The sequence below is a fragment of the Equus caballus genome, chromosome 6 (assembly GCF_041296265.1).
Source record: "Equus caballus isolate H_3958 breed thoroughbred chromosome 6, TB-T2T, whole genome shotgun sequence".
Lineage (NCBI taxonomy): Eukaryota > Metazoa > Chordata > Mammalia > Perissodactyla > Equidae > Equus > Equus caballus.
This window is the reverse complement of record NC_091689.1, coordinates 86,568,574-86,596,136: the sequence shown is the minus strand read 5'-3', so window position 1 is coordinate 86,596,136 and position 27,563 is coordinate 86,568,574. Positions and strand designations below refer to the sequence as shown.

Genomic DNA, 27,563 nt, shown 5'->3' with positions numbered 1-27,563 from the left:
GAAAGTGGCAGAAACTGGGGATACCAAGGGAGCCCCTGAGGAGGCAGACTTGGAGGGTCAGGGGAAGGCAGAGATGGGAAGACAGAGACTCTTGAGGGAAGGAGAGACAGCACAGCAAGGAGTCAGCCTTGGCAGGAGCATGGGGAACCAGAGGGTGAGGAGGTGAAGAATTTGAGCCCAGAGGAGCCCCAGCTACTAAAGGGGGCCCAAAGAAGATGTAAAGAAGCCGCAGAGGGGAGCACAAGGCTGGGCTCATCAGGGATGTCAGGAGAGGAGGATGGAAGGATTGGACACGGGGGTTAGCAAGGAAGACCAGGAGAGGACGAGGCCAGGGACAGTCTGAGAAGGTGAAGAGGTGGTGGGAAGCTCTGAGACCAGAGGAGGACTTAGAGTTGGGAAGAGTGTGAGCTTGAAATTGAGGCTTGGAAAGGATGAGAGAGCCAGCAGGCTGGAAAAGGCAGGAACTGAGGACCACTGGGTGAGGAGTGGGAGGAAGCAGGGCTGGAGACTAGTATGTTTGCAGAGCAGTCTGGACCTCTGCATTCCTGGCTATACTTTTGGATCTTCAGAGTCTTAGAAGTCTGAGAAGGAGCTTGTAGTTGCAGGGGTTAGGATGAGAGAGAGGTCTGCCTTCAGATGCCTGAGTTGGAGACAACAAGTTGCCAGGGGAGAAACCCAGATGTGGGACCAGCCCTAGTCTTCAGGTGTGACCCTGGGTACAGCCAGAGGGCAGGGAAGAAAAGTGCCAACATACTAAAATGCCTCTGAAGTGCTTGACTTCCTTTGCTTCTGGATACCTCTTCCCAGACCTCAGTTTCTCCAAGCCTATTTTTTGTCTAAATCCTTGGAGGATGAGAGACAAATAACCAATAGATTGAAAATGTTTGAGGGGATCAGATCTGTCCTGGCACACACAATGTTTATTGAATAAAAGGATGAACATTATTTGGCTTCTTAGGCGGAATAGAGGGACACTGGTTTCCTCTCTGGATTAGAGCCCAGTACAGTGTCTTAAAGTTGGCTTGATGGGGCTGGCCCGGTGGCGCAGCAGTTAAGTGCGCATGTTCTGCTTCAGGGGCCCGGGGTTTGCAGGTTCGGATCCCGGGTGCAGACATGGCACCGCTTGGAAGCCATGCTGTGGTAGGCATCCCACATATAAAATAGAGGAAGATGGGCATGGATGTTAGCTCAGGGCCAGTCTTCCTCAGCAAAAAGAGGAGAATTGGCAGCAGATGTTAGCTCAGGGCTAATCTTCCTCAAAAAAAAAAAAAAAAAAAGCTGGCTTGATGGAGCACGAGACATAAAGACGGAGTTGGGCTGGGGAACTGGAGTGGAATGAGGGAAGACACTGGGGGCCAGGTGTGAGGGAGAAAGATTGGGTTGGATTAGGAGGACCAAGCCAGGGAACTTTGAAGAGATGATCCATTTCCCTAGAGAACAGGAACTAAGACCACAGCAGAATGGGAAAAAAATTTAGACAGCTGATTCCCTCCCTTGCTTTGGTCCGAGACATGGGCATCTCAACATTTCTTCAAGTTTCTTTATCTATCAAATTAGGATCATACTGCCTACCCTCAAATGGTTATGAGGATTTCATAGTAGCCAGTCAGTAGTGGCCTTCATGGGCTCCTTCTTCATGATTCTTTTTCTTTCCTTTCTGATCTCCCAGAGCAGTGATTACCTTTACCATACATTCTCTGACGTCATTTCCTCAGCAAAATTGCAAATTTCTTGACAGCAGAGGGGGTGTCACCTTCTCCTTCCTCAGAAGAGGTGACCCAGCCTTCACCTCCTCACCTAACATGTATCTAGTGGTAGGTGTATGAGAGATTAAGATAGCAAAGATAAAGGAGACTCAGCCCCTTTCCTCAGGGAAGGTACAGACTAGACAAGACACTCGGTAAACAGGACCAGCCAAACTCCAGGCCAGATGCCTCCTTGATATCTCTATCCAGATGTCCCAAGGTACTTCAAACATCATAGGTTAAATAGGATAAATAGAGAACTCCTTCTCGCCCCGTAAAATGTGCCCCCACCCTGGTGTTGTTCATTTTAGTGAATGCAATTCAATTATCCGTGCCAGAAACCTGATGCAGCCACTGCCTTCTTTCTCTTGAGCATCTCTGAATCTTGGCACAAGTCCTTTCCTCTTCCTAGAACAATTTCCCCCTCTTACCTCCACTCCCCCAAACTTGTCTCTTGGCCAAATTTACTCTTTCCTCAGGTCTCGGTATAGATGAGACTTTAGACATGTCTTCCAGGAGTCCATTCCTGACTCCCAGGTCTTTAGTAGATGCTCCTCCCAGCCACAGCTGTGCCATTCTGTGTAATCACATAGCTTCTGGACTGGGCTGCCCAGGTTCAAGTCCCTTTTTTGGCTGGATGAACTTGGCTCCATGCCTCAGATTCCTCACCAGTAAGATGGGGATAACACTATTGTACCTATTTCATAAGGTTATGAGGATTAACTGCCTGATCCACAGTTCTAAATGAGTTAATTACTCATTACTATTACCCCAACTTATCACCCTCACGCTGTGAGGGAGACCCAAGGAAACAGGAACTTTTTTCACCCAAGAATTCCTTAGCTGCCTTCAATAAAGAATGAATGAATCCTGCTAACTGGATCTGGTCAGAGCCGGGCTGAAGAGAGAAAACTGTGTATTTGTGGCTACGAGGAGTTATGAATATCTGCCGAATACCAGAGAGCGAGAGTCGGCGACAACTTGTCAGACAGAAAGGATTTCCCCCTCCTGGCTTCTTACCCACGGGCTCCAGGGCTGCACTTAATCCAATGAGTGGGCAAGACTGCCATCTGGCGGTAGAATCTGGAATTTCCACTTGGAAGTGGGACTAAAACCACTTTGGTTTTTTATTTTGCATACTTTGCATATTTTCACTTTAGATTTCTAGTCCAAGAAGTTCTATATCATGATGCATTAAGCCTTGTTCCCCTCTCCAGCCCCTCCTAGATCTCGCCCCTTCCTTGAGTTCCCTCACGCTTGGTACCGTTGTGTTCTTCTGAGTTGCAGGAACTAACCCCTAAGAAGTCTCTTTCAGGAGCTTCAGACTTCCAGTTGCCCTAGACCTGACCCGAGGAGGGAGTTCTGCTGGCTTTACGGGAAAGGACTTGGGAGAGATCTGGACATTTAGATCTTTTCTCATCCCGATACAGGCTAACGAGGGTTTGGGGCCCCGCCCACTGTCCTGGTCTCCCTAGCAACTGTCTTCCAGCCAGGGGTGCCCCTCGCCAGGCGTTACCCAGGCAACCTTCAGGCCCGCCTCCTTCAAGGTCCTGACTGGTTGATCGCAAATGTGGGTCGGGGCCTAAGGGAGGCAATGAGGTTTGTAGGGTGTGTGCTACTGGGAGAGAAGCAGGGTGTGTCCCAGGGCAGGGGATGAGGTTTCAGGAGCTGCTGGAGGAAAGAGGTGCTAGTGTAGCCTCTGGTAGAGCGGCCCTTACATCCTAAGGAAGAGGAGCTGCAGGTCCTGGGAGGTCACCAGGGTCCCAGGCCAGAGACACCTGGGCCAGTCTCAGAGCTGCTGCCCCCAGAATGGGAACCACTGTAAGGAGGAGGGGCTGCTGCTATCCTGCACCCCAACAACACAGGCCACCTCCCACCTCCAAATGGCCTTGTCCATCAGAGCTGGGATCACTGGGCAGTAACTTAGAATCTCTAATCCCATCTCTTCTCGCTTTTTCCTCCTAAAGTCCCTATTTTTAGGGTCAGCAGACTCATTCCCTGACACTTCAGGTCTTTCCAAGGAGGGGAAGGGCTGGGTCACTGAGAAGCAGCTGAGGGGAGGGGGGCTTCACTACCAGCCTTCCCCCTCCCTTGTCCTCCCACTAGGAGCCTCTGGAAATGTAGCGTAGGGAGGCTATTCTGGGCTGGGAGTGGTATGTTGGTGGACTGGACCCCTCCCAGGTCTCTGTCCACAAACCCTAAAGCCCCCAGGGAGGACATCATGGTGTAATTACCATCCTCTCCCACACCATGTTCTAAACCCTATAATTATCCTGCCCGGATCGCCTGGCAGCCCTGTTAACCTCTTTAACCCCAAGGCCCTCTAGAGAAGATGGAGGTCGAGAGGAGGGAGCTAAAGAGTTCATGTTTTGGTGGAGGCAGGATACACATGGGAAGCTCTGAGAATCATTGGGAGTTACATGTTCCTTTGCTCATGGCCTCCCAGAGGAGCCCCCGCCCCCATAACCCCTTATCCTCTGAAGGTAGGCCCAGCCCCCAACTCCTCGGGTGCACCCTCTTTCCTACCTTCACTCTTGGTCCCCCCAGGCCTCCCCACCCCTTCCTGTCTTTCTCACCTATTGCTCCCTCTCCAGGCCCGTGGTGGGGTCCTCCTGGGGACAGCGGCCAAGGCTGGCCCCATTGCCCAGCTCTGCTGGCAATCTGCACCACTATTCCAGATGCTGGTCAAAGAAAAGGAGGGGTCTGAGTGCAAAGTCTGCTTTTCCAGGGACTTCAAAATGCTGGTGGAGGGGCTGGCCCCCTGGCTGAGTAGTTCAGTTCCTGTGCTCCGCTGTGGCGGCCCAGGGTTTCGCCGGCTCGGATCCTGGGCCCGGACATGGCACCGCTCATCAGGCCATGCTGAGGTGGCATCCCACATGCCACAACTAGAAGGACCCACAACCAAGAATATACAACTATGTACTGGGGGGCTTTGGGGAGAAAAAGGAAATAAATAAAATCTTAAAAAAAAAATGCTGGTGGATGTGCTGACTCAGGAAGTGACAAAGCATGATCTAGACTGCCAGGTGAGGGGAGCTGGTGGGAAGCAGAGGGCAGCTGGAGGCAGGAATGTTCAGAGGGAATCCAATCTCCGGGAGAGAACACAGGGCAGTGAAGGTCAAGGTTGTTGCTGGATGAGGGATATATGTGTGTGTGTGTAGCAATGGTGTGGGTGTGTGGGTGACCAAAAGGTCTGGCTGGGGTCTGGGAATGGGAACCAGAAATTACAGATGTGAGGGTAAGACAAATTGGTCTGGGCTCTGCCTGAGGGTGCCAGCGACCCCCACACATTCAAACTCTGCCTTGTGTCTTCACCCCTCGTTCCCTGAGGTGCAAGACCACATCCATGGGGAGGAGCCCCACAGTTGAGAACAGCCTCGGCGAATGCCCCTAAGGGCTTCAGAGCCCTGCTGCATCCCCCTGGCCTGTGCCAGGTGGCCTCCAGCATTCCGGGCTCCTCTTTGTCATAGCCCTCACCACACTGTATCACAGGTTGTGATCACCTTGAAGGCAGGCCGTGTCTTACTTACCTCCATATAGTCCCAATGCCTGGCATGTTTAGGCTTTCAATAAATGGAAGGATGGATGAATGAATGAATGAATGAATGAATGAATTCTTCCTCAGCCCACCCCTGCCTCTCAGCCCCAAGGAACAGAAACCTGAGTTCACCACCCTGCGACAGCATTGCCTCTTTCTCGTTTCTCCCCTGTTCATGTCTGTTCCATCGCAGGAGAAACCTTAGGTGTGCGGGTCTGTGACTCTCAGGTGGAGACCACTGCACTTCTGAGCCGGTCCTGGACCAGAACCACACAGTAGCTGAGCTCTGGGCCCAGGCGGTGCCCGAGGAGGCCACTCACCAGCTGGGCATCGGGATTGACCCTGCTGGTAATAGTGACACTGGCTGGGAGGAGGCTGGGACAGGAGTAAGGCAAGGGTAGGGAGAACGAAGGGCCAGAAGTCAGGGGCTGGGGGCCCAAAGAGTGGAGAAAGGAATGGTAAGAATGGAGGCAGAGCCCTGAGGATGGAGCCTGGCAGTGGGGGGCGGGGTGAGGTGGAGTTGGAACAGAGATGGGCCTTGGGGCTTGAACTGGAGCTCTGGGCCAAGGCCAAAGTGGGTAGGAAGGGCCAAGGGAGGCTGGGTTGTCCCTCCCAACCCTTTCCTTGGCCACCCCAAGTGGGTTGGAGTCCAGATATTTCTCAAAGTGAAATCATTTTAATTCCCATGAGTCTAAAAACAGGGTATGATAAAGCCTTTATCATCTTAAGGTAACAAATCTGATCCTCTTCATTTCTTCTCTGAGCCTCACAACCACCCCGTGGGGTTAGGAAGGGAGCAGTTTTCCTCCTGCCTAATTGGGCAGAAGCTGAGGCTCAAGAAGGGTGAGAGTTTAGCCAAAGTCGCCCCACCTATGTGTCCTCTCACACCAGTGCTTCTGACCTCAGGGCGCTTGTTGCTGGTGGTGGGCATGGCACACCCAGCCCTGGAGTTGGTGTGTCAGGATCCTGGGTCTCACCTGCAGGTTGTCCCTGAGTCAGTGGCTTCATCTCTCTGAGCCTCCCTTTCCTTGAAGGGAGGATATAAGGTGACTTTGGCAATGATGATGTTCTCCTGAGCATCACGGTGCCATGACCTACTCTTGCCCAGACAGCTGGGGGAGTCAAAGTTGGCCACCACAGTGACTGGAGACCCTTCTCGATGCCCCAGACTCCACCAGCCAGTGGATGTCTAACTCCCCTGTTCTGATGTGACCCTGCAGTCTGGGCACGGTCATCAAACACCCAAGCCTCCCTCATGTCCAGAGCTGGGGCCTCTGGATTTAAATCTCAGGCCCCCAATTCAGACCCAAGTTCCTTGACCTTAAGTTCCAGCCACCACCCTTCCTATCCTCTCCAGTGAAGAGATGGCCTTGATGCTGACCGCCCTTTGTTTCTCTCTCCCATCCCCGTCTCCTCCTCTTCCTCTCCCACGCCTCTCCCTCACGTCTGTTTTTCCCTATTATCTCGCGCAGCCTCTCCATGTCTCCCACCCTCCTCCATTTCCTCCTGTCTCTCCTCACCTGTCAACTCTCCTCTTCCCTCCTCTCCTTCCTCGTGTCTCCCGACTCCTTTCCCATGCTCCCCCGCCCCTACTGGCAGGTGGCAGTTCTGAGTTCACAGGTGCCTCTCCTATGAGGGCAACTCCGCCTCATCTCTGAGCCAGCCCCCTCCCAGTGGCCCTGCTGAGTGGGGACAAAAGGTATCTGTGTGGCAAGCACTGGACTCCCTGTGTGCATCTGGGCTTCAGGAGGCTTCGCGCACTGGCTACAAGCTGCTGTGCTTTGCACTGAGTCTAGCCGATGCCTATGTGTTCTCAATGGCACTACCTTCACTTGGGACACCTGTGGCCCCCGTGCCCTGCTGCTGGCCTGGCTGGAGGTGTGGTGGAGCTGGAGGCAGCCTGGCTCCGCTGTGTGGGGAAGGGCAAGGGTGCTTACCCCAGCTCACCTACCACCAACCAGTGTCAGGCACCCAAGGGACAGCGGCCTGAGCTAATTGGATGGCTGGGTGGCATGTCTAGATGCCAGGCACTTGGAGCAGGTGCCAGAGGCTCTGAAGGACATGACGTGAAGGGCCAGATTTGAGGTCAGCAGCCTCCCCACTCAGAGGCCCCTGCCTGGAGCCCAGCAGGCACACAGAGCTCTATGTCAACTTTCCAGGCTGGGGGAGTGGGCTATTCAAAAGAATAAAAAAAAGGACAAAAAAACCAAAAATTTTTTTAAAAAATTGTGTTAAAATAGACATGACATAACATTTTCCATTTTACCCATTTTTAAGTGTGCAGTTCAGCGGCACTAAGCACGTTCACATTGTTGTGCAACCATGACCACCACCTATCTCCAGAAATTTTTCATCTTCCTAAGCTGAAGCTGCACCCCCAGTGAACACTACCTCCCCGTTCCTCCCTCCCCCAGCCCCTGGCACCCACCATTCTACTCTTGCTCTCTACAGATTTGACTAGGAATGGGTCTTTCTTGCCCACCCCCCTTCCAACTCCACACAGGCTTGTTCTCTGGGAGCTCCCTGCCCCTGTCCTTCCCCACCTTCCCTGGTCCCTTCTCTCTCTCCCATGGCTTCACCAGGCTGCCGCCACCACTCTGCTGCACCTGCCACGGTTTGCGCTCTGCCCCTTCCCCTGGGTTCCTCTCGGAGGACCCCATTCTCCTGACCTTCCCCTCAGCTCTGCTCCTGCTCACGTGGATGTCTTTACCTCCTGGGGCCCCGCAGGTGCTCTGGATTCTGCCCTGACACTGCTCTGGAGAGGGCCACACCATCCAATGGCTTTCTCTTGCTTCTCACCCAAATTGGCCTGTCTATACTATCTGACGCTTCTGGCCACTGTCCCTTCCTCCTGTCATGAAGTTCTCTCTTCTCTCCGTCTCTGAGAGAGAAGCGAAAAAGCTCAGGCTTTGGAGCCCCAGAGATCGGGGTTCAAATCCTAACACTGCCCTTCCCTGGCTTGAACTCTGGGCATGTCTCTCCCTGTCTCCAAGCCTGTTCCCTTATCCCTAAAACAGGACAAGTTATGTGGACCTCACAGGGCGGTCGTGGGGATTAAATGAGTAACCGGGATAAGCGCCCAGCAGTGTGCCGGCAGAGCACAGGGGTCAGCAACTGCCTTTCCCTCTTGGCTCCTCTGCTGGCTGCTAACCCTCCCCATGGACCTTAAATGGAAGGCTGTCTCCCTCTCTGTTCTCTTCTCTCGTTCTGGCTCTCTCATCTATGGATTTAGAGGTCACTTGTTACCTCTTTTCTAACTACTCTTCTCTCCTGAGTGTCACGTCCCCGATTCCTGGTGGGACGTCTCCATCTGGATGCCCCTTGGGTGACCACCACCCCTTCCCCTGACGCCTGGGTTGAGAAGCTCTGAGTCATCTTGGACTCTCCCTACTTCCTCTCCTCCTCTGACAGGTAAGCAGACACCCGGTCCTGCCATGTGCCTCGGAAATGCTGTTCGGATTCCCTCCTCTCTGCGGTTCTGGCCTTCGTCGGCTCTTCCTTCGACTGTTGCAATGATGTCCCAGCTATCTTCCAGGCCAGCTAACATTCATTCCTCCTCATTTCAGTATAGCCAGTTCCAAGACGGTTCATCCTCTCAGTTATGTCGCACACTCCCCGTCGCCTTAGAATATTTCCAACACAGCCTTCCAGCTTCTCAACAGTTCTATCACCTACACTGTCTTCTTTTTGCTTCCTCTATTGTTTTGTAAAGTGTCCCAAAGCGGTTACAGATATGACATTCCACCCTTAAATATTTTAGTATACATCTTTAAAGAACAGTGTACTCTTCCTATATAATCAGACTATCATCATAGCCAATAAAATTACTTTCTCATGTCAAATTCTCAGTCCATTTTCAAATTTCCCCAGTTGTTCCCAAAATGTCTTTCACAGTTGGTTTGTTCAAAGACCAAGCATTATACTTGGTTGTTACGCGTCTAAAGTTTCTCAGTCTTGACTTCAGACCACCTTCCTCCTGTCGTCTTTCACAACATCCTTCCCTTTGGCTTCGCTTTGAGCCCTTTGAACCAGCCAACCCCAAGCTACAGGGACTTTTTAAACTACTCCTTTTTTATACTTGGCCCTTTCCTTGTCCCTGGAACTGACAGGTGCCCCTTTATTCTCTAAGGTCACCTCAGAAATCACCACCCACCTCTGTGAAATTCGTTCTTTTTCTTTTCCCTCCCTCTGAGCTGGTCCAGCTGCCAGCAGGGGGTCCGCCTCTGTTCACAGGGTGGGCTTGGTTCTGCCTGCTGGCAGAGGGCAGGGCCACTGTCTTCCTCGCCTTGCTGGTCCCATGCCTAGCACATGCCGGGCATCTAGTGGCAGCACAATAGAGAAACTGATGAATACTCCTTTCTTCAGCATCTTCGCTCCTCCTCCAGTCTGCCTGCTGTGGTAACTCGGCAGTAAGGTCCAGAACGGGCTTGATGTGTCTTGCTGGAAGGTTGTAATCCTGGAAACTGGTTCTCAGCCCAGCTCAGATCTCCTTTCTTTTGCTCTTACAGTTTCTTTCCTTCTTTGTGTACACACACCAAGACTCAGAAAGTGGTTCTTGAGGCGGGACCATAAGAACCTAAGGGGCGGGGCCCTGGCTGGGGGCGGGGGCTGTTTCTGTCCCTGGCTTGTTCACACAGCTCCTTCTGGGGACCACCATGGCACACAAGGGAGAGAAGCAGCTTGAGGACGCCACCTCCCCTTCCAGCCCTCACTTGGCTTTGCCCATTGGAATGAGAAAGGCTGTCAGCTAGGATGGCAGGGACAAATCCAGGGGATATATGCCATGCCCACCTTAGTGTCCTCCCCGATGCCCGCACCAGGACGGGCTGATCCAGGACTGGTCGGAACACGGACCTTGTGAATCCTCCCCCGGAGGGAGGGACCGGATTCTCAAGCGTCGCGATTTGACTGGGTAGGATGGCCCCGGAGAAGGGCTTCCTCCCCTTCTCCGCCCACTACTCAGGAGCCCTAGAAAATAGAGAAGGCACTAACAGAGGGGGAACAAGAACCCCCACTCTAGAATGTTGGGGGACTCCCAGGACGTGAGGTCAGCGACTTTCTGGAAGTGTTTATTCTGGCCCCACCCGATCCCAGGGAGCCAACGGCGCCCTCTGCTGACTGGGGGATGGGAGTGGGGGCTTGAACTGAGATGGAGCCACAGGCAGGGAGTGGGCTCTGGGTGGGAGATGAGGAGGCCTCTGCTTGACCATCTTGTCACCTTGCCTCAGCTGTGCCGCCCGGCCCGGGCACTCAGAGGGTAGCTCTGGGCCGCTGACCCCTCCTTTGGCTCCCACGCGTCTCCTCCGCTTCCCTGACCCAGAGGGCACGAGCGGCGCTTCGTCCCGCCCTCCTGCCCCGGAGCGGGCTGGGGGCGCCAGTAGGGCCCAGGCGCCGTGAGGTCCGGTCCCGGGGACCCTCCCTGTCCGGGTTTGGGCGCTGTCCTCCAGGTAGGGGCCACGTGGCCCTGGCCGGGCGGGGGGCTCGGCCCTCCCCTCTCTGTCCGGGTGACTCAGGCCGCAGCTGTTCCCGCGTCACATGAGGGAGGCTGCCGGCCACTGGGCTGGGGAGGCGGCGGGGGAGGGGGCTGGAGGCCGGGGCGGGGCCGCGGGCGAGCGAGCGGGGCGGGAGCGGGGCCCGCCGCTAGAGAGCCCCGGACCGCGGCGCGAGAGGAGCGAGCCTCGGGGAGCCCAGGTGAGGCGCGGGCCTGGCCGACTCGGCGAGGGGGGCACCCGGGCCTCCGGAGACCCGCCCGCGCTCCGGCCGCTCCCGGGGTCCTCGCGACTTTGCAACTTTGAAAAGTTCCAGAGCCCGGGCGTGCGGGCGGGGTGGGGCGGCGGCCGGCCTTCTTTGGGGGTGGTCCGAGCCCGGGGAGAGGTGGCCCGGGGCCGGGCTGGGGCTGAGGACCGGTTTCCGGGGCTGGTTGGTGGGGAGGGGGTGTTAGACGCCGGGGGATTGGCGGCCGAGGGTGGGCGTCAGGCTGGGCCCCACCGGCGCCATCCGATCGGTCCCTGGCCCGCTAGGCTGCGGGGCGGGGTCCGGGCTTCGCGGCGGCCGCCCCCACCCCTCTCCGGCCGGGAAGAGGGGGCTGGGAGACGTGGATCCGACCGCGGGTTTCCGGGTGGGAGGGGCCGGAATGGGGGCCGGGCAGGGAAGGCCTCGAGGGCCGGCGGGGAGCCCGGAAACTGAGGTGCCCCCTCGGCCGGCTCTAATCCCCCTGCCCTTCCCTTGGCGCAGGCCCGGCAGCCATGGCGGTGGAAGGAGGAATGAAATGTGTCAAGTTCATGCTCTACGTTCTTCTGCTGGCCTTTTGCGTGAGTGGGCAGGGGCCCTGTCCGGGCGCGCTGGCGGGGTGCAGGGAGACCTGGCTGCGGAGTGCTGAGGGCTGAGGGACCAAGAATGAAGGCAGCTGGAGACCAGATGTGGAAGGAAAGCCCGGCAACGGGCTGAAGACTGCACGGCCACCCCCTCCCTCCAGCTTTCAGGGGCCTCTGAGGCTGGTTTGGACCAGAATGGCCAGTCTGGGAGCGCAGCGCCTTCCCCCAAGCCCCTTCTGGCCCTTCCTGTTTGGTGACCCAACCTCGTGTGATGTGGGCAGTGGGGCAACCAGCCAACGGCCTGATGCTATCTCCGCGGGGCTTCTCTCCGCTCCCCATTCTCCTCTCTCCATTCTCCCCCGCCCACCCCTCATTCCTCTCCATTCCCTCCTTCATCCCTCTTCACCCTTCCCAGCTGCTAGCGGGTGGGGAAGCGCTCTGCCCACCTCAATTTGCTCCTGCCCTGGGCTCCTGGCTTGAGAGGCTGCTGTTTGTCTGGGGGGAGCACCCCACTCTTGCCCACTTTTTTCTACTTCCTTCTCCTCGCTGGTCTAGCTGGCCTGAGGAACCCTAGTCTCAGCTCATGAGGATGGGGTGGGCATCGGAGGATAGTGAGAGGGTATTTTTGGGAGCCCTGGAGGGAGCACTACTCTTGGTTGGGAACATATGCCCTGGGATCAAGGCTTTCTGGGAACTTCTCTTTTTGTACTTGCTCAAACTGTGCAGCAGGGATGGGTCATCCTCCCCCTCCCCACCCCCGCAGTCAAAAGTTTCCTGGAAGTGTGAGAATCTGTTTCTCTCTGATGGCGTTAAGTCTGTGTCCTGGGTGCACCCGCTGCCCTCCACCGTGGAGGGCTGATGGGTTGTGGGTCTAGGCCTAACCCTGACCTGCCCTCCCCGCAGGCCTGCGCAGTGGGTCTGATTGCTGTGGGTGTAGCAACCCAGGTGGTCCTGAGTCAGACCATCATCCCGGGAGCCACCACTGGCTCCCTCGTGCCCGTGGTCATCATCGCAGTGGGTGCCTTCCTCTTCCTGGTGGCCTTTGTGGGCTGCTGTGGGGCCTGCAAGGAGAACTACTGTCTTATGATCACGGTGAGTGGGCTGTGGAGCCGGTGTGGGTGCCTGGGACTACTGGAAGGGCAATTCTATGGAGGGGACGCACGAGGGTGGCTGGGAAAAACCTTTGTCGGTGTTCCAGAGACTGGTGGGCCACAGCAGGCCCCTCTCACCCAGACTCCAAACCTGACCCCCACCCTTTGCTCCTGCAGTTTGCCGTCTTCCTGTCTCTTATCACGCTGGTGGAGGTGGCCGCAGCCATAGCTGGCTATGTCTTTAGAGACAGGGTAAGCGGGGCCTGAGGGGAGGGCCCTGCCTCAGGCCTGGCTGCTCTGGGGCCCAGGTGCCCAGAATTCTGACCTGAACAATGCTCCTCCCTGCTCCCAGGTAATGTCAGAATTTAGTAAGGACTTCAAGCAGCAGATGCAAAATTATCCAAAAGACAACCACACTGCTTTGATCCTGGACAGGATGCAGGAAAAAGTGAGTGGGGCTGCTGGGAGCAGAGGTGGCCAGGGAGGAAGCGTCTCCTCCCCAAACTGAGGGTGGACGCTCACCGAACAGCCCTCTTCCGTCTCTGTCCTCTCCCCCAGTTCCACTGCTGCGGCGCAACTAACTATACTGACTGGGAGACCATCCCTCTCCCGGTCAAGGGCCAAGTCCCTGACTCCTGCTGCGTCAATGTCACTCAGGGCTGCGGGACTAAGTTCACCGAGAAGGACATCTATACCAAGGTAGGGAGGAGGCTGAGACCGCAGGAGATTTGCAGAACCTGGCGAGAGGGACCAGGGGTGGAGGTGGAGAGGGCTGGGGCTCTGGAAGTTGGGGGTTGGGGATGGGGAGGGCACCAGGGTGTGCTAGGGGTGGGGTAAAAGGTACAGAGGGCAGTGGGTGGCAAGTTTCTGATGGTGTTCTTGCCTTTTGTGCCTGCCACCCTTCAGGGCTGTGTGGAGAAGATTGGGGGCTGGCTGAGGAAAAATGTGCTGGTGGTGGCTGCAGCAGCCCTGGGCATTGCCTTTGTGGAGGTGAGAGGCACCCTTGGGACTCAGGCCAGGGCATCTGGGCAGGAGGGGCAGCAAGGAGGAGGGTGCTGAGCAGGAGGTGCTGGCCTGGGGAGGGGAGCCCTGGCTGTGTTTGGGGTCTCTTGGGTGGGTCCGGGGTCCCTCATCCCTCTGACTGTTGTCCACCCGCCTCTCTGTCTCCTAGGTCCTGGGAATTGTCTTTGCCTGCTGCCTTGTGAAGAGTATCCGAAGTGGCTATGAGGTGATGTAGGGGGTCTGGTCTCTTCAGCCCCCTCATCTAGGAGAATGGGGCAGTGTACTCCAGGTTTTTCAATTAAACGGATTATTTTTCCAGACCAAAAAGAGAGAGAGTCTCACTTTGTCTTAAAGAGTGATACTTCCTCCCTTCTCTCTCCTCATCCACGTTCCTGTCCTCTGGGACCTTGTTCTAATTGCGCCTCTGGGAAAGGCAGGCCTGTTTTGGGGGGTATTGGGAAAGGAGTGTAGTGGAAGCAGCGACCTGGAGGAGGCCGTGGCCCACTGCCCTCCCTGTCTTCTAGTTGTGTGCTGCCAGGCTCAGTGCTGAAGCGTTCATGAAGCTCTCTCCTGCATAAGTCAAAGGGATTCCCCACGAAGGTCCTACCTGGGAGAGGCCTGCCCACGTCTACCATGGACATCTTCTCCCTGGTCCTTTGCCCACTTTAAGGGCCTAGAAACTCCCTCCCCCACCAAGGGGGCCTGGCTCCTTTCAGGGTGGTGACCTGTGTGGCCAGTGTCCATCCTTCTTGAGTTTGATAGGAGAATTTAGTGGATACGGCCTTTCTTCCATGGAAACCACCCAGCCTGGCCCTTACCACTTTTCACCACTTCCCTTGCACCCTCAAGAAAAACAGATAATGGCCATTTCCACTCCAGACACTGAATTGTGACCTTATTCCACGTAGAAAAGGAAAGTCCAACAGTGCCTTCTGGTGGCCATTCCTCCAGGTGCAGCTTCAAAGATCATCTACAGATGCGACAGTCCCCCTGCAACCCCCAGTGGGTGCTAGTTGTTTTGCAGGCACTAAACAGGCCACAGACCTTGGGCAGTAAGTGAGCAGACAGTAGTTAGCACTTAAATGGGGTCAGTTTCCCACTGAGCACTTTCATTTCTGCCCACCTATGGTGTTTTTTAAAACAATTTACATTTATTGAATGCCCATTTTGTGCCAGGCACCAGGCAGTACCAGGGTGGGGACAGACATAAATCAGAGTCTGCCCTGGAAGAAAAATGTCTTGCTGGAGGGCAGGACTCAGTAGATGGCATGGGCAGGCTTGGGAAGGACCCAGGTGAGCATGGCATCCACCAGGCTGGCTGGCAGGTAGGAAGCTGGCAGCCAGAGCAGCTTGGCGTCCCAGCCTGGGCTGTAGCGGGTCCTGGGGTGACGAGCAGTCAGGGCATGCTCCAGGCACTTGCTCACCTTGGTCAGGTCCGGGTCACAGAGCAGGTTCATGATGCGCTGCTGCACCTTCAGGTCTGCAGCCCAGTGGGTGGTTATAATCAGTGTCCCTGTCCCACTCCAGCCCACCTCAGGCCCTGTCTTTTGGGTCCTGGGGCTGGTGGCCCAGCGGATGTGAGAAGGATCCTTAGTCCCCTCCCTAAGTTGGAGAGTGGGCAGGTCCCATATGGCCTGCTTTCCTGTGGCATCCCATCACCTGGCCCCTCCCGCCTCCTCCCGCGAGTGATGCGCGACTGGCCCTTCTGGCTCTCGTTTCCCTTCATTCGTCCCTACGTGGGCCCAGCTACTCACACTTGGTGAGGAAGGCCTCCCCATAGTGGGCCTGTGTGGCTGGAGGGAGCCGTGCCCAGCAGGCCTGCAGGGCGTTCTCCAGACTCTTCAGGTTTGTCACAGGGGTTTGGAAGAAACCAGGCTCCACGATGGAGACTCGGACCCCAAAAGGAGCCACGTCCCGCCTGGAGTAGGGGCAGAGGGAGGCTTCTGGGTTCTTGCCCTTATAGGGAGGGGACCTTCAGGAACCTGGGGGCGGGGGGCTGAGATGGCGAAGTTATCAGAGACCATGGACAGGGGTCCTGATGGTGAGAGAGATCCCTGCTACCGTGGAGTGGAGGGGGAAGTGGGACAGAGGGAGGAAGGTATTTTTGAGGTTTCTTTTCCTTTATATTCTATGAGCTAGAGCAGGGAGGGCAAACTTCTTAAAGGAAAAGAGTAAATACTTTAGGCATTGCAGACCTAAAAATTAATGAGGTTATGTAGGTACTTATATAACCATTTACAATGTAACTACTTAAAAATGTCAAAACCATTATTAGCTGTGGGTGGCTGGCTAGATCTGGCCTGAGAACCAGTTTACCAACTCCTGACCTAGGAGAACCCTATTCCCTAGCTTCCCAAACACGGTTTAGTTCTGAGTGCTGGATATGAAGGACTTGGTATTTGCTAGGGGGGAGAGTGGGGATACCTCCAGCCGCCCCAGCACAGATGCAGAAATCCAAGTATAAAGCATGTGTTCCATGATGCCGACTGGAAAATGAAAGGACTGAGGGACAGGGGTGAAAGTAGGGATGGAAATTATTTGCTGAGTGATGGTGACGAAGGCAGGCTTCCTTTAGAATGTGGGCTCGGCCTGTGGGACTGGGACTCCTGCTCGAAACTCAGGCCCTGCTCCTGTGTCGTTCTCGTGCTGCTGTGTGCTCTCACGGGGCTTTGAAGATTAGCACGTTATCGTCTAAAGGTGAGGGCAGGAGAAGATATGGAGCAGGCTCCACAGGCGAGCCGGCCTGGGGGCAGTCCCAGCACTTGCACTAACTGGTCTTGTGGTCTTGGGTAAGTCGTGTTACTCTAAGGGTACTAACACCTATCCTTATCTCTAAGGGTATTCATACCTGTCCATATTGGGTTGTTGGGAGAATTAAATGAGAAAATGGTACGTAAAGGTACTGACTCATCGGAACTAACAGTTGTTAATAATGACAGCAGCCTTTTTTGGGGCATTCTCCCTGTGCCAGGCAGTACTGTTGGGGCGTTCCATGTACCTCATTTCGCTCCCAACACCCCAAGGCAGTTCTCCTCACCCCAACTGAACAGATGAGGAATAAACTGGGGTGAAGAGAAGTAACCTATTACGGTCACAAAGCTCGCATGAGTGCCGGCTGGGATCTTAGCCCAGGTTGAGCCGTGACTGTCTCCTCTCAAGGATTCCACTGCCGCTGTGTTATAATCATCTCTGCAGGGCAGATACCAACTGGTTCGGCGAGTGCGCGGTCCTTGGGCTGGGAGGCCCGGCCCTGCGCCCTCACCTCAGGCTGTCCGAGAAAGCCTCCAGGCCAAACTTGGAGACACAGTAGCCCCCACCATTGGCTGCTAGGCGACCCAGGACACTAGTGACATTGATCACCCGGCCCCGGGCCTGCTGCAGCAGGGGCAGCAGGGCAAGTGTGACCCCGATGGGACCCAGTGTGTTCACATTCAGCACCCGGTGGAAATCATCCCGTGTCAGCCACGGTGTGGGTCCGATGATACCAGCCACACCAGCATTATTCACCAGACCAAAAAGCCCTGTGGGGAGATGAGACAGATGCAAGGGTAGGTAAGGCAGTCCAACGGCCCCTTTCCTTCCTGGGAGGATCTGAGCACTGCTCCCTCCTCGCGGAGTCCCTCTAGCTTCCCATGGCCCCTGCGAGGGAACACCCTACACCACGTTCCTGGCGGCCCCAGCCGTACTCACCTGCTTCCCCAACATGTGTCTCCACCCACTTGGCTGCCCGCTGGACACTCTGGGGATCAGTGACATCCAGCAGAGTGGTGTGGAGGCGGGAGGAGGCCACCCGCTGGAGGTCCTCTGCCCCTGAGGGGGTCAGGCAGCTGGCCAGGACTCGGAAGCCTCTCTGGTCCAGTCTCAGTGCCAGAAGCCGCCCGAAGCCTGAGTCACAACCCGTGATGAAGACGAAGGCATCGCTGGCGGGCAGGCTCTGCTGGTCCCTGAGCAGCCACAGCGCCACCCAGAGCAAGGTTCCCAGCAGCAGAGGCAGCCACATGCCTGGAGCCCAAGTGACCTGCAGGTGGCAGCTGAGGCCGGGTAGGAAGACTTGTCTAGTTTACTCTGGCCCTCAAGCCTTTGCCCCTAAAACCCCCACTGGTTGGAAGTCTCAAGTCCCAGCAGATTGAGAAATTATCTGCTTGGCAGACAACTGGCAAACCGTGGCTCATCTAAGCAAAGCAAAGATGTGGTGGACCCTCTATTTGTGGCTAACTTAACAAAAACCAGATCAGCCAGGTCCCGTGTGCAGACCTGCTGCACGGGAGCTGAGGGGTCCTGTTTGGCATCTTCGCTCCTGTGAAACCAGGGACACCTCACTCTAACTGTCAGCTGGGCTTTGTTTTTGGAAACATATGGGGCAAAGAGCCCTGCACTTTAATCCTGGTGGCCCCCAACCTACTGTGATGCTGAGCATTTCAGTGCATCTCTAAACCTATTTTCCCATCTACCAAGTGGGGCTAACACCCACCATACCCACCTGGGAGTTGTGGAGGACCAAAGGGGATAATGTGTGAGGAAGCACGTTACCAGCTTAAAGCTCTGAGTTATCAAATACCTGTAATACCTGCTAGTCTTCTAGCACCCCGAGCTGCCCGTCCCCTGCTTACCTCCTCTAGGGAAAGCTGGCAGCTTCCACAAGGCCTGAAACTTCTTTTGCTCCGTTTGAGACTTTGCTCCCAGTCTTCCAGGCTCCCACACTAGCTACAGCTAAGGCCAAAGTCTGCAGTGTGGGGACTGGACGTCCGAAGTATTAAGTGTATGTGGGGTGGAGTGGGGGAGGGCCTGGGGGAGGAGCCAAGGGATCTTGGGGCTGGGACTGGGCCCAGGCCGGCAAGCCCAGGCCCTCTGCTTGGCTTTTTCCAGCCTCGGGTCCCGACCACCTCTGTCACAGACTCCCAGGAGGAGGGGGTCTGTCAAGGATGGCAGCTGCCCCCCTCTGTTGGTGACCTCAAACCTGTCATTCCTCCCCCTTCTCAGCCCTGAAGTGCCCCCACACCCGAGTTAATCTCCCACCTGGTCCAGACTCATGACACTGCTTAGCACCAGGCTGGGAGAGGCCACGAGCACGGGCAGAGGCAGAAAGCCAGAGCTGGGACCAGGCCTGCTCCCTGCCTTATTTCTCCTCTGCAGGAAACTGAAGGCCTGAGTTAGGAAGCTTGGGACAGGGCCCACTGACCTCTGGGGAGGTGTGGGAAACTCCCACCTCTGCTTCCTCACCAGGCACCTGCACCAGGCCCGAGGAGGAAAAGCAAGTTGGGATGGTAGGAGGAAGCTGGTTCCACCCTCTACCCAAAAGTGCCTGTCCCTTAGGGAAACAGCCTTTGAACCTTCCACCCCCACCCCCATGCTGAGGTAGTGGCTCCTTGAAATGAACCACAGAGAGATGGAGGATTGTGTTTTATTCATGGTCTGTGAGCCTCCCTCCTGCCCCATGGGGAGGCAGGAGGAGTGGGGAAGATGGGGAGGGCAGAGGGGCTAGGAGGGGGCAGACTGCAGCTGCCCCTTGTAGACGTATTCCAGTGCAGTGGCGATGGTGCGCATGTCCAGCTCGATGCTCCGAGCCCAGTTCTCCACATCCCCGATTTCCTGGGAGGAGGATGGGGTGGGAGCCCGGGAATCAGGGTGGGGAGAGTGTGGCTCCGGGGCGCTAATGGCATCACTTTCCAGCCATCCACTCGAAAGGGTTTAGCTTGGACCCACCAACTGCTTTGACCTCTTGCTTTAGTTTCTCTGACACTGGGGCCATAGACGGGATTTCCGGTACCATCCCCACTTCCTCCTTAACCACAGACCCGAGGTAGCCAATGGGAGCTCAGGATGGGGCTGGTGATATGGGGAGTGTGGCCCACCTTGAGTGCTTGGTTGAAGTTCTCCACCATCCCAATCCATTGCCCTGTCTGCTTGGCAAACTGGGCAGCCTGGACCTGTAGGGTCTTCACCTCATGGTCCAGCTTTCTCTGGTTCATGTAGGCCTGGGCCACACTAGAGATTGGAGGAGGGTGGAGGTCAACTGGTGGGGAGTGGCCTCTAGGACTAATATCCCAACGCAAGAGTAGGAGGCCAGCCAGGAGTCAGGCTGAGAAAAGCTCGTGATTTTGTCTATTCTTGGATGTGATGCAAATGACGACCAGTACATGCAAGTGAACCCCGTTCCTTCCTCCCACGCCCCAGGACAGCCTAGCTGGGAGCTAAATAGAAACATACCATCTCCAACCCCCAAAGGAGTTCCTGGAGCTGGGTGGGAGGGGAGGGGTAACCTGGGAGGATATCCTTGAGGAAGAAGCTGGGTGGGAAAAGGGGGCGTGGGGAAGCTGGGAAAATCAAGCAGCAGGGAAACATCTGGCAGCGATTGGAATCCTAGGGATCTGTGCAAGAAGTTGGGAAGGGAAATTGGGTCCCTCCCTGAATCTGGGGTGGGATGGGAGAGCAACCCCCCTCCTCAGGAACTCAGGGTCAAAAGAGGATCTCCCAGGGGCTACTCACTGGCTCTCGGTCTCTCTCCCAACCCTTCTCCTTTCGCCCACACAGAGGAATGAACACACACACACACACTCTCTCTCGCCCCCTTCCTTCAGCTCTAGGCAACAGTTTTCTTTTCTCCCCAGTCAAGGTTGGCTGCAGTTACCATCCCTGCCATGAGGTTGGTGTCCCCAACCCTCTGCCCACTCCCTCCCACCCCCAGTCCCCACAGAAATTGTGCAATAATTGTTCTTCTGTATTGGCTGGTGAATCTTTCATTCCTCACCCTAAAGCTCTAGGTCTGCTGAGAGACTCCACATCCGGTGTCCCCACCCACTGGAATCTGTGGGGGCTGGAGGGGTAAGGGGTTGGAGGGGGGGTTGAGAGAGTGGGAAGGACACCTGACAGGGGCTGGGATAGACAGGGCCTTTGTTTTCCTTTCCGGAGAATGAGAGGAGCTGTGGGCAGCAACACAAAACTCTTTCTAATCTGGCTTTGGCTTAGCTGCCCTCTAAGCCGAAAGTGGGGTGGCCTCTAGCAAAGGAAGAGAAGAGGGAGAGGCCTGGGCCAGCCCCACAGCAGAGCCCAGGAGGCGCCACTGTGGGAGGGAGGAAAGGGGGCAGACAGCTGGGCCATGGGAGGAGGGGTGTACGGGCTGAGACAGTAATAGCAGGGGCTCCCAATGCTTCGAGAGAGTCCCCTGGGGGGTCCTAAAATCTCAGTTTTTCCTGTTGACCCCCTACTTTCTATTATTCACCCGAGTGAAGGGAGAGGGGTGGAGAGGAGGGAGATCAGAAGCTCCAGCCACAGGCTCCTCTGCCCCTAATCTTCCCCAAAGCTGAGTAACGAAGATGAGAGCCCCTTGGGTGACTCAGTCTCTGGATTCACAACCAGGCTATTCTACTCGCTCTGCGGCGGAGGGCATCACACTGACTCTTTTCTTCTATTACTCGGCCGAGCAAGTCATCATCTGGCCACTCTTCTGGGTCACTCGGGGTCAAGAGACAACAGTCTCTGCTCCTCCCCAAGTCCTTGGTTGTTACTGGCACTCTCATTTAGGGCTGGAGTGGGGGGGTGGTCTCTGGAGACCCAGAGGAAGGGAAGAGGCAGCCTGACTCTGCTGTAGCTCCTGGCAGAGGTTCTGCCCTCACCCTCACCAGCTGTGCCACCTCTTTCCTGCCAGCTGCTCCCCGGGCCTGCCAGAGGGTGGGAGGTGGAGAAGGAGAGGGTGGTCAAGGAGGGTGCTCTCCCTCCCGCTGAAGTGACAGCTGGGCTTGGAGGGGTGAAGGGAGGTGGGCAGATGGCCTCAAGTTGGGAGCACCAGGGAAGTTACCGTGGGGAGGGGGAGGGGAATCTGGCGGCCTCCCCGACCACTGCAGCTGCTCCTCCCTGCGCAATGTTAGCAGTTGGGGCTGACCAAGCCGCTCTCCATAAAGTTAAGCTGGGTGGGGGGAGGCTGGGGGATGAGTGGAACATCTCATCGCCTCAAGAGCAGTCTGAGGGCTAGACCTCGCGGTGCCTAAACTTGAGCGGGGTGGGGAGGGGTGCTGGCGTTGATGGGAAGAGGCTCCTACCCCACATTGAGGTGATCCACCAAGGCTTCTGTCAGGCAGGTCGCTGCAGTGATAGCCTCTCGCCTCCTCTTCTCTGGGGGGAGGGGAGAAAAGGGACTGGAGTGGAGACTTGGTTTTCTGAGGGGTGATGAAGGTTCCCACCCATTCGTTACCATTCTGGTAGCTGCGGGACCATCTCAACTCATCTCAGAGGGCCAGAGCTGAAAAGGGTTTTGCAAAACATAAAGCAAGCCCTTTCCTTTGAGAGGTGAGGACACCGGGGCCCTGCGAGGGGAGGCTCCTTGCCCGGGGACGCTAGCGACTCAGTGGCAGCCCAACTCCAGACTCCCAGGCATTCTTTTCCCACGGTCGTGGCCCAAGGATTGGTAACTCCGGGGTCCCCGGGCCGGATTCAGGAAATCAAGGCGACCCCCGTTTCGGTGGTTTCAGGCCTCCAAGAATCCCATCTCTATCCGGTCCCCAACACCCTCCTCCCTTCAGGAGCGTCCCTTCCCTCCAAGATGCGAAGCTCCCTGGACCAATGGGCTCATCGTCCCACGAGCAGGGGCGGGACTAGGACGCCTGACACCGAGGGTCGGGGCGTTGCCGAGGGGGACACGATTGCTGCCAAAGGGTCCAGAGCCCGCTCGCCAGGGAATGGAATTTCCAAAAGGCTCCCCCACGCCCGTGCCCAGCAGCCCGCGCCCGTCCCTGGATCCGGCGCGTTACTCGAGGTCCAGGCTCCGGCGGCGGCTAGGCCGCGGCAGCGGCGAAGACGGCGGACGGGACGTTCGGCTCACCCTGCAGCTCCTTGCGTTCGTTCTGCTTGGCCTGGTGCTCCTTCAGCAGCCGGGACAGCATGGTCGCGGCGGGCTGGGGGCCGGGCCACTCGGCCCTCCCGCTCCGGAGCCGGACCGCTCGCTTCGGCTCCTGCTGGGCCCGAGTCACGTGACCGCGGTGTCACGTGAGGCCGGGTCCGCCCCTTTTCTGAGACGCTGGGCGGTAGGGAGTGGCCGCGGAGGGAATAGCAGAGGGGTGGGGGCGGGCGAGCGCTGGTCTTTCTGGGGGTTCTTTTTGGTGAGCGTTGGCAGGACTTTCTTTGGTGCCCACGTTGCAGAGCCGGGTTTGACATCTCGGGATCTCAGGCTCCCAAAGGGTTGGTGTTGCCAGGCTGTTCATCACCGCGCGGTCGGTGCGGGACCAGAGGCTTCCTGGACTCATTGAAATTCTTTTCCTTCCCTCGCCTTTCTCTCCTGGCAGCTCTGGCCGGTTCCGAGTTGATCTCAGCTGCCTCCTTCTGGGAGGGAAAGCCTTCCTCTCTTTTCCAGCCCTCTCTCTTCTCGCCGCCCCCCGAGGTCCCTCGGCTCTGGGTGATCATTGTAGAGAAGAAGCATTTTAGGCGCTTCGAGCAGCCTGCTAGGAGCTTTGCTAATTTGACTGACTGTGTGTGGTGAATGTACAATTCCCTCTGTGTCCTTTTGTGGTCAGGGAATGCGAACCCATTTCAGTCTTACCAGAAGAGTAAGTGCTGCTGCCAAAGTAAAAGGTAAATTATATAACCCCTCTCTGCACAAAAGAAGAGTGCTTCTGGGATTAACTCCAACAAGAAAAAATGACAAACATCATCAACATATTTTTGCTATTACGACAGTCTCTCTGGGGCACCATGTACTAACATGCTGGGTGACTTTGGGCAAGTTGCTTACCCACTCTGGATTTTGGTTTCCTCCTTAGGAAAACAAGGAGATTGGATTAAATCAGTGGTTCTCAACCCTGGCTAAATATTAGCATTACATGGGGAAGTTTTAAAAAATGCCTTGGCCACAGACTAATTAGATCTCTGAGGGGTGGAGCCAGGCATAAGTATTTTTCAAAAAGTTGTCCAGGTGAATCTAATGAGCACACAAGGTTGAGGACCGCTAGACTAAACCAGATCTAAGGCTATTTCCAACTTTGGCATTCTCTCATTTTGTGATTCACTTACATACGTCTATGTGCAGGAAGAGGAGAAATGGGTGCTGGTTGAGTTAAAATAAAACATTCTTGAATTTTCTGAGAAAGAGTTGAAGATTTCCGATTGATTGATTCATTCAGCTCTTTGCAGAATAGCATCGTAAATCCTGGGAGATGTGCAACCATCAAAGGAGTAGTTGGCAGCATAAAGCAGAACATTAAGTGCCAAAATAAAACTTCTGAATAAAAGTGTTGGATACTGCGTACGTATGTGTCTATGCTTATATGTGCATTATAACTTCTTTTCCCAACATTTCCTGAGTCCTTACCATGGGTCAAGCACTTTACCTGTATTAGTTCTTTTAATCCCTAGAATTATCCTCTGAAGTATTACTGTTGTCATCCCCAATCTGTAGATGAAGATCTGAGGTACAGAGCAGTTAGGTGATAGAGCTCCGAAGTGGTGGAGCTGGGTACAAAGCCAGGCCATCTGGCTCCAGAGCCTGAGTGTAGCCACTGTGCTGTGTGGCAGAGACCGTGGGAGAGACCTCAGGAGAGGAGCCCTGTCTCTTGCCACTGTGCCCTTCTAGCTTGTGGGGCATCAGTTGATGGGAATCCTGGCAGGGGAGGAGTATTTGGGAAGAGACTCCGCTCCATAGAGCGGCTGATCAATAGAAGCGGGAAGAGTGACACCATCACAGGGCAGCCTGGCCCAGTCCTCCCCCCGGCCCTGGCTCCAGCTTCCAACTGCAGTGAGCAAGCAAAATAGAGGCAGATTGGAAGATGCCCGGTGCCCCACTCTCAGAGCTCTGGGACCTGGCAGAGGAGGGCAGGGTTGGAAGGGGTGCCAGAGGATAGTGACTTGAAGGACAGGAAACAGAGGGCAGGGGCTAATGAGAGGGCTTGGTGTTGGGGATTTCTGCGGTGAGTCTGTGAATGTTAAGATCAGGCTGATTCAGGGAGACTGCCAGGCCCATCCTGTGTTACCCTCACCCCCTTGGCACAGCCGCCTGACATTTTCACAATCAGTACAGAGACTGCCAGCATGTTACAGACATCAGTGCCGACCTCCTCTCCCACACACTGGCTGTTCCTTTGCCCTAGAGCTGGGCAGAGGACATGGGTACCAGTATCTGGCAATGCCAACTGATCTCTCCAGGGCCATCCTCCATCTGCTCTTTCTCTGGGCCCGTGTTGCTCACTGTCTAACCTCAGTTTCTGCTGTGGTTGAAGCTCAGCTCCACCTGCCTTTGGTAGAGACAGACACAGCAGCATGCATATCTGGAGAATGACTCTTAACATTTGAAACCTCTTTCTGCCCATCTCTCCTTACAATTCCCCCCCTAGATTATTCTTCTTTTGCACGAATGCAGTTCCATGCTCCTTTTCTCCACTCATTTCCCTGTTCTTTTGAGGTCTCTTTCAGAGTTAGCTTTAATTACCAAGCTCCAAATTGACTGGCTGGGCTGAATATCAGGGCCGGAAGCTGCTGAGCTGTTAGAGGTTGGGTGAGGACTGAGGGAGGACGTGGAGTGAGTGGAGAAGTCTTCTCACACTGGGAAATCTGGCTGGGCTTCAAGAGGGGGGCCGTTGGTGGTGTGGCCAAGTTCCAAATGTTGGCCTGAAGCCAGCGCTCAAAGAAAAGGGGCCCTCAAGACAGTCTAGACGGCTGCCTGTGGGATGTGACCTCCCAGTCCTTCTCCCCAAGATGCAAAGGTTTCCCTTGGGTCCTCGAAGACCAGAGCAGTCAAGTCATTTCCCCACCGACTCCCCTCAGTCACATCTATATTCTTTCTTTCCCAGCCACTCCCATAGTTTGCGCTTTGGCTCCAGCCAGAACTCAGAGGCGGGCAGAAGGATTCCAGTGCTGCAGAGGTGGATGGGCTGAGAAGGTTCTCGGGTTGTGTGTGTAGGGGACGAGGAGGCTGACCCTGGGACGTACACTCCAAGGCTCTGCTGCCAGATGAGGTGGAGGGAGAAGTTAACCCTGCAGTGTATGTCCTGGAGGTGTTTGCTTGTAAGGTAGAGACAGCAGCTGGAAAATGTGTCAGCTGGGAGAGCTGAAAAATAGAGCTCCCCGATGGAGGGGAAGAAGGCTGTTGGAGGGAGAAGGGGCTGGAGAAAGGGCCAAAGTCTTTGCTGGGTTTGGACATTTATCAATTTTTAAAATGTTTTGAAATTATTTTGAAATAGCTGTAGACTCAAAGGAAGTTGCAAAAATAGTTCATGAAGTACTGTGTACCCTTCACCCAGCTTCTCCCAGCGGTGACATCTTATAGAACTGTAGCACAATATCCAAACCAGGAAGACAGGGGCTGGCCCTATGACATAGTGGTTAAGTTCATGCACTCCATTTCGGTGGCCCGGGATTTGCCAGGCCATGGGATCCCAGGCATGGACCTACACACTGCTCATCAAGCCATGCTGTGGTAGCGTCCCACATACAAAATAGAGGAAGATTGGCACAGATGTTAGCTCAGCGACAATCTTCCTCAAGCAAAAAGAGGAAGATTGGCAACACATGTTAGCTCAGGGCCAATCTTCCTCACAATCATCCCGTCACGCCCCGCCCCCCAAACCAGGAAGATGACAGAGGTACAGTACTGTTAACTAGCATACAGGCCTTATTCAATTTTCACCATTTGTTTCACATGGATTCATTTCTGTGTGTGTGTGTGTGTGTGTGTGTATGTGTGTGCTTGTGCACACAGTTCTATGCAATTTTATCTCACGTATAGATTCAAATAACCACCACCAAAATCAAACACAGAGCTCTTCATCACCATAAAGGAATTCCCTGTGCTGTCCTTTTACATTCAGACCCTCCACCCCCTCCCCTGGCAATCACTAATCTGCTCTTTATCTCTATTGTTTTGTCACTTTGAGAATGTTATATGAGTGGAATCGGATAATATCAGTTTTGGCTTTAATTTAACAAATTCCCAAACTCTTGACTCAAATACAGGAAGTTCTCTGGCAGGTCGTTCATTCTGATGATGAGCGTGCTCCACTCTCTGGATCACTTTAGCTTCCTCCTTCCCTCCTTCACCTACAATGTTGCTCCCCACCCCAACAACCTGGTCTCACTTCTCCTTTAGGGGAAATCTACAAGTCTAAATTTACTAGGCTGCTCTAGGGCTCGCGCATGTTCCCTGCCCCCCCTTGCCCCACTATTTATAGCCAGGCTAATTTTGGGCAGCCTCTCTCTCCTTTCCTGCTCCTTTCTCCTGTGGCGGGTGAGGTGACTTCTCAAAAATTTGGGCAGAGGAGGTCAGGAGCAGATTCTTGGCATCTGATTTCAGCCTCAGATTTAGCAGGAGCCAGTGGCGTGGAGATGGAGAGAGGCAGAAGCTGCAGGTGCAGAGAGGAAGGCAGCTGGGGCTCTAAAGGCATTTTGACTCTGGTTGGAGGTCCGGGCTGAGAGTCAGCAGTCCCCGCTTCAATCCCGTTTTCCTGTTCTGCATTCTCCTATCAGCTCTTCTCTATTGCCTGGGGCTGGGAGGTAGAAAAAGGCTGGAGAAGGCATATCTCCGGGAGAATAGAAGTAGGATCCCGGTGCCAGCGTGCTGGCAGCACATGTATTTCTTTGATTGCATCTGGTTAGAGGTGTGCTAGGCCCCCAGAGGGGATGTCCACTGGTGTAGTGTTGCAAAAATGGAGGCCCAAACTTTCAAATGTACAGGAACTTAGCCAGGGCGAGGACGGTCCCAGGGTCAGCAGAGAGAGAGCCTACCTGTTTGTCTGTTTTTAAAAGTATAATCCTGGACAAAGAAGTAAGAGAGACAAAGGGAACATGAGAAGAGGAATTAGGTAGGATACTGTTTGGCTTTTAAGAAAGGGAGGGAGAAGAGAGAGAATCTTTTTTTTTTTTTGTATTGGCACCTGAGCTAACAACTGTTGCCAAT

General features: G+C 55.1%; 3 protein-coding genes across 7 annotated transcripts; 1 reads left to right on the top strand and 2 right to left on the bottom strand.

The window, feature by feature from the left end:
• Positions 1-9,928: 9,928 nt before the first annotated feature.
• CD63 (CD63 molecule) lies at positions 9,929-14,017 on the top strand. 3 transcript variants are annotated; one of them, XM_070271590.1, is made up of 8 exons: positions 9,929-10,330; positions 11,518-11,594; positions 12,501-12,689; positions 12,866-12,940; positions 13,041-13,136; positions 13,247-13,387; positions 13,595-13,678; positions 13,860-14,017. In XM_070271590.1, the coding sequence occupies exons 2-8, from the start codon at positions 11,529-11,531 to the stop codon at positions 13,923-13,925; spliced, it is 717 nt and encodes a 238-aa protein (XP_070127691.1). In that variant the 5' UTR covers positions 9,929-10,330; positions 11,518-11,528; the 3' UTR covers positions 13,926-14,017. The 3 variants fall into 3 exon arrangements, with proteins under 3 accessions (XP_070127691.1, XP_070127690.1, XP_023499518.1); XM_070271589.1 differs by lacking the exon at positions 9,929-10,330 and adding an exon at positions 10,377-10,730; XM_023643750.2 differs by lacking the exon at positions 9,929-10,330 and adding an exon at positions 10,833-10,974.
• Positions 14,018-14,819: 802 nt separating this feature from the next.
• Positions 14,820-18,420, bottom strand: RDH5 (retinol dehydrogenase 5). The gene is made up of 5 exons (XM_001504776.5): positions 18,301-18,420; positions 17,381-17,721; positions 16,953-17,211; positions 15,445-15,608; positions 14,820-15,170 (listed from the first exon to the last, which is right to left on the bottom strand). The coding sequence occupies exons 2-5, from the start codon at positions 17,688-17,690 to the stop codon at positions 14,947-14,949; spliced, it is 957 nt and encodes a 318-aa protein (XP_001504826.1). The 5' UTR covers positions 17,691-17,721; positions 18,301-18,420; the 3' UTR covers positions 14,820-14,946.
• Positions 18,421-19,077: 657 nt separating this feature from the next.
• BLOC1S1 (biogenesis of lysosomal organelles complex 1 subunit 1) lies at positions 19,078-23,918 on the bottom strand. 3 transcript variants are annotated; one of them, XM_001504775.6, is made up of 4 exons: positions 22,506-23,191; positions 21,727-21,799; positions 19,543-19,675; positions 19,078-19,279 (listed from the first exon to the last, which is right to left on the bottom strand). In XM_001504775.6, exons 1-4 carry the CDS (start codon positions 22,564-22,566, stop codon positions 19,169-19,171), a joined length of 378 nt encoding a protein of 125 aa, XP_001504825.1. In that variant the 5' UTR covers positions 22,567-23,191; the 3' UTR covers positions 19,078-19,168. The 3 variants fall into 3 exon arrangements, with proteins under 3 accessions (XP_001504825.1, XP_023499519.1, XP_070127692.1); XM_023643751.2 differs by having other exon boundaries at positions 21,727-21,926; positions 22,506-22,669; XM_070271591.1 differs by lacking the exon at positions 19,543-19,675 and having other exon boundaries at positions 22,506-23,918.
• Between the last annotated feature and the right edge of the window lie 3,645 nt (positions 23,919-27,563).

Bases quoted from the DNA above. Each gene is read 5' to 3' on its own strand.
- BLOC1S1 (XM_070271591.1), bottom strand. From the start codon at position 22,837: ATGTCAAACCCGGCTCTGCAACGTGGGCACCAAAGAAAGTCCTGCCAA. The intron at 21,800-22,505 runs GTGAGCCGAACG...CCCTCCCCCCAG, and splicing joins CGAACGCAAGGAGCTGCAGG to AGAAGAGGAGGCGAGAGGCT. The intron at 19,280-21,726 runs GTAGGAGCCTCT...TCCTCCTCCCAG, and splicing joins GTGGATCACCTCAATGTGGG to GAAATCGGGGATGTGGAGAA.
- CD63 (XM_070271590.1), top strand. From the start codon at position 11,529: ATGGCGGTGGAAGGAGGAATGAAATGTGTCAAGTTCATGCTCTACGTT. The intron at 12,690-12,865 runs GTGAGTGGGCTG...TTGCTCCTGCAG, and splicing joins ACTACTGTCTTATGATCACG to TTTGCCGTCTTCCTGTCTCT. The intron at 13,679-13,859 runs GTGAGAGGCACC...TCTGTCTCCTAG, and splicing joins TGGGCATTGCCTTTGTGGAG to GTCCTGGGAATTGTCTTTGC.
- RDH5 (XM_001504776.5), bottom strand. From the start codon at position 17,690: ATGTGGCTGCCTCTGCTGCTGGGAACCTTGCTCTGGGTGGCGCTGTGG. The intron at 17,212-17,380 runs GTGAGTACGGCT...ATCTCCCCACAG, and splicing joins GACACATGTTGGGGAAGCAG to GGCTTTTTGGTCTGGTGAAT. The intron at 15,171-15,444 runs GTGAGTAGCTGG...ACTGGGCTGCAG, and splicing joins GGAGGCCTTCCTCACCAAGT to ACCTGAAGGTGCAGCAGCGC.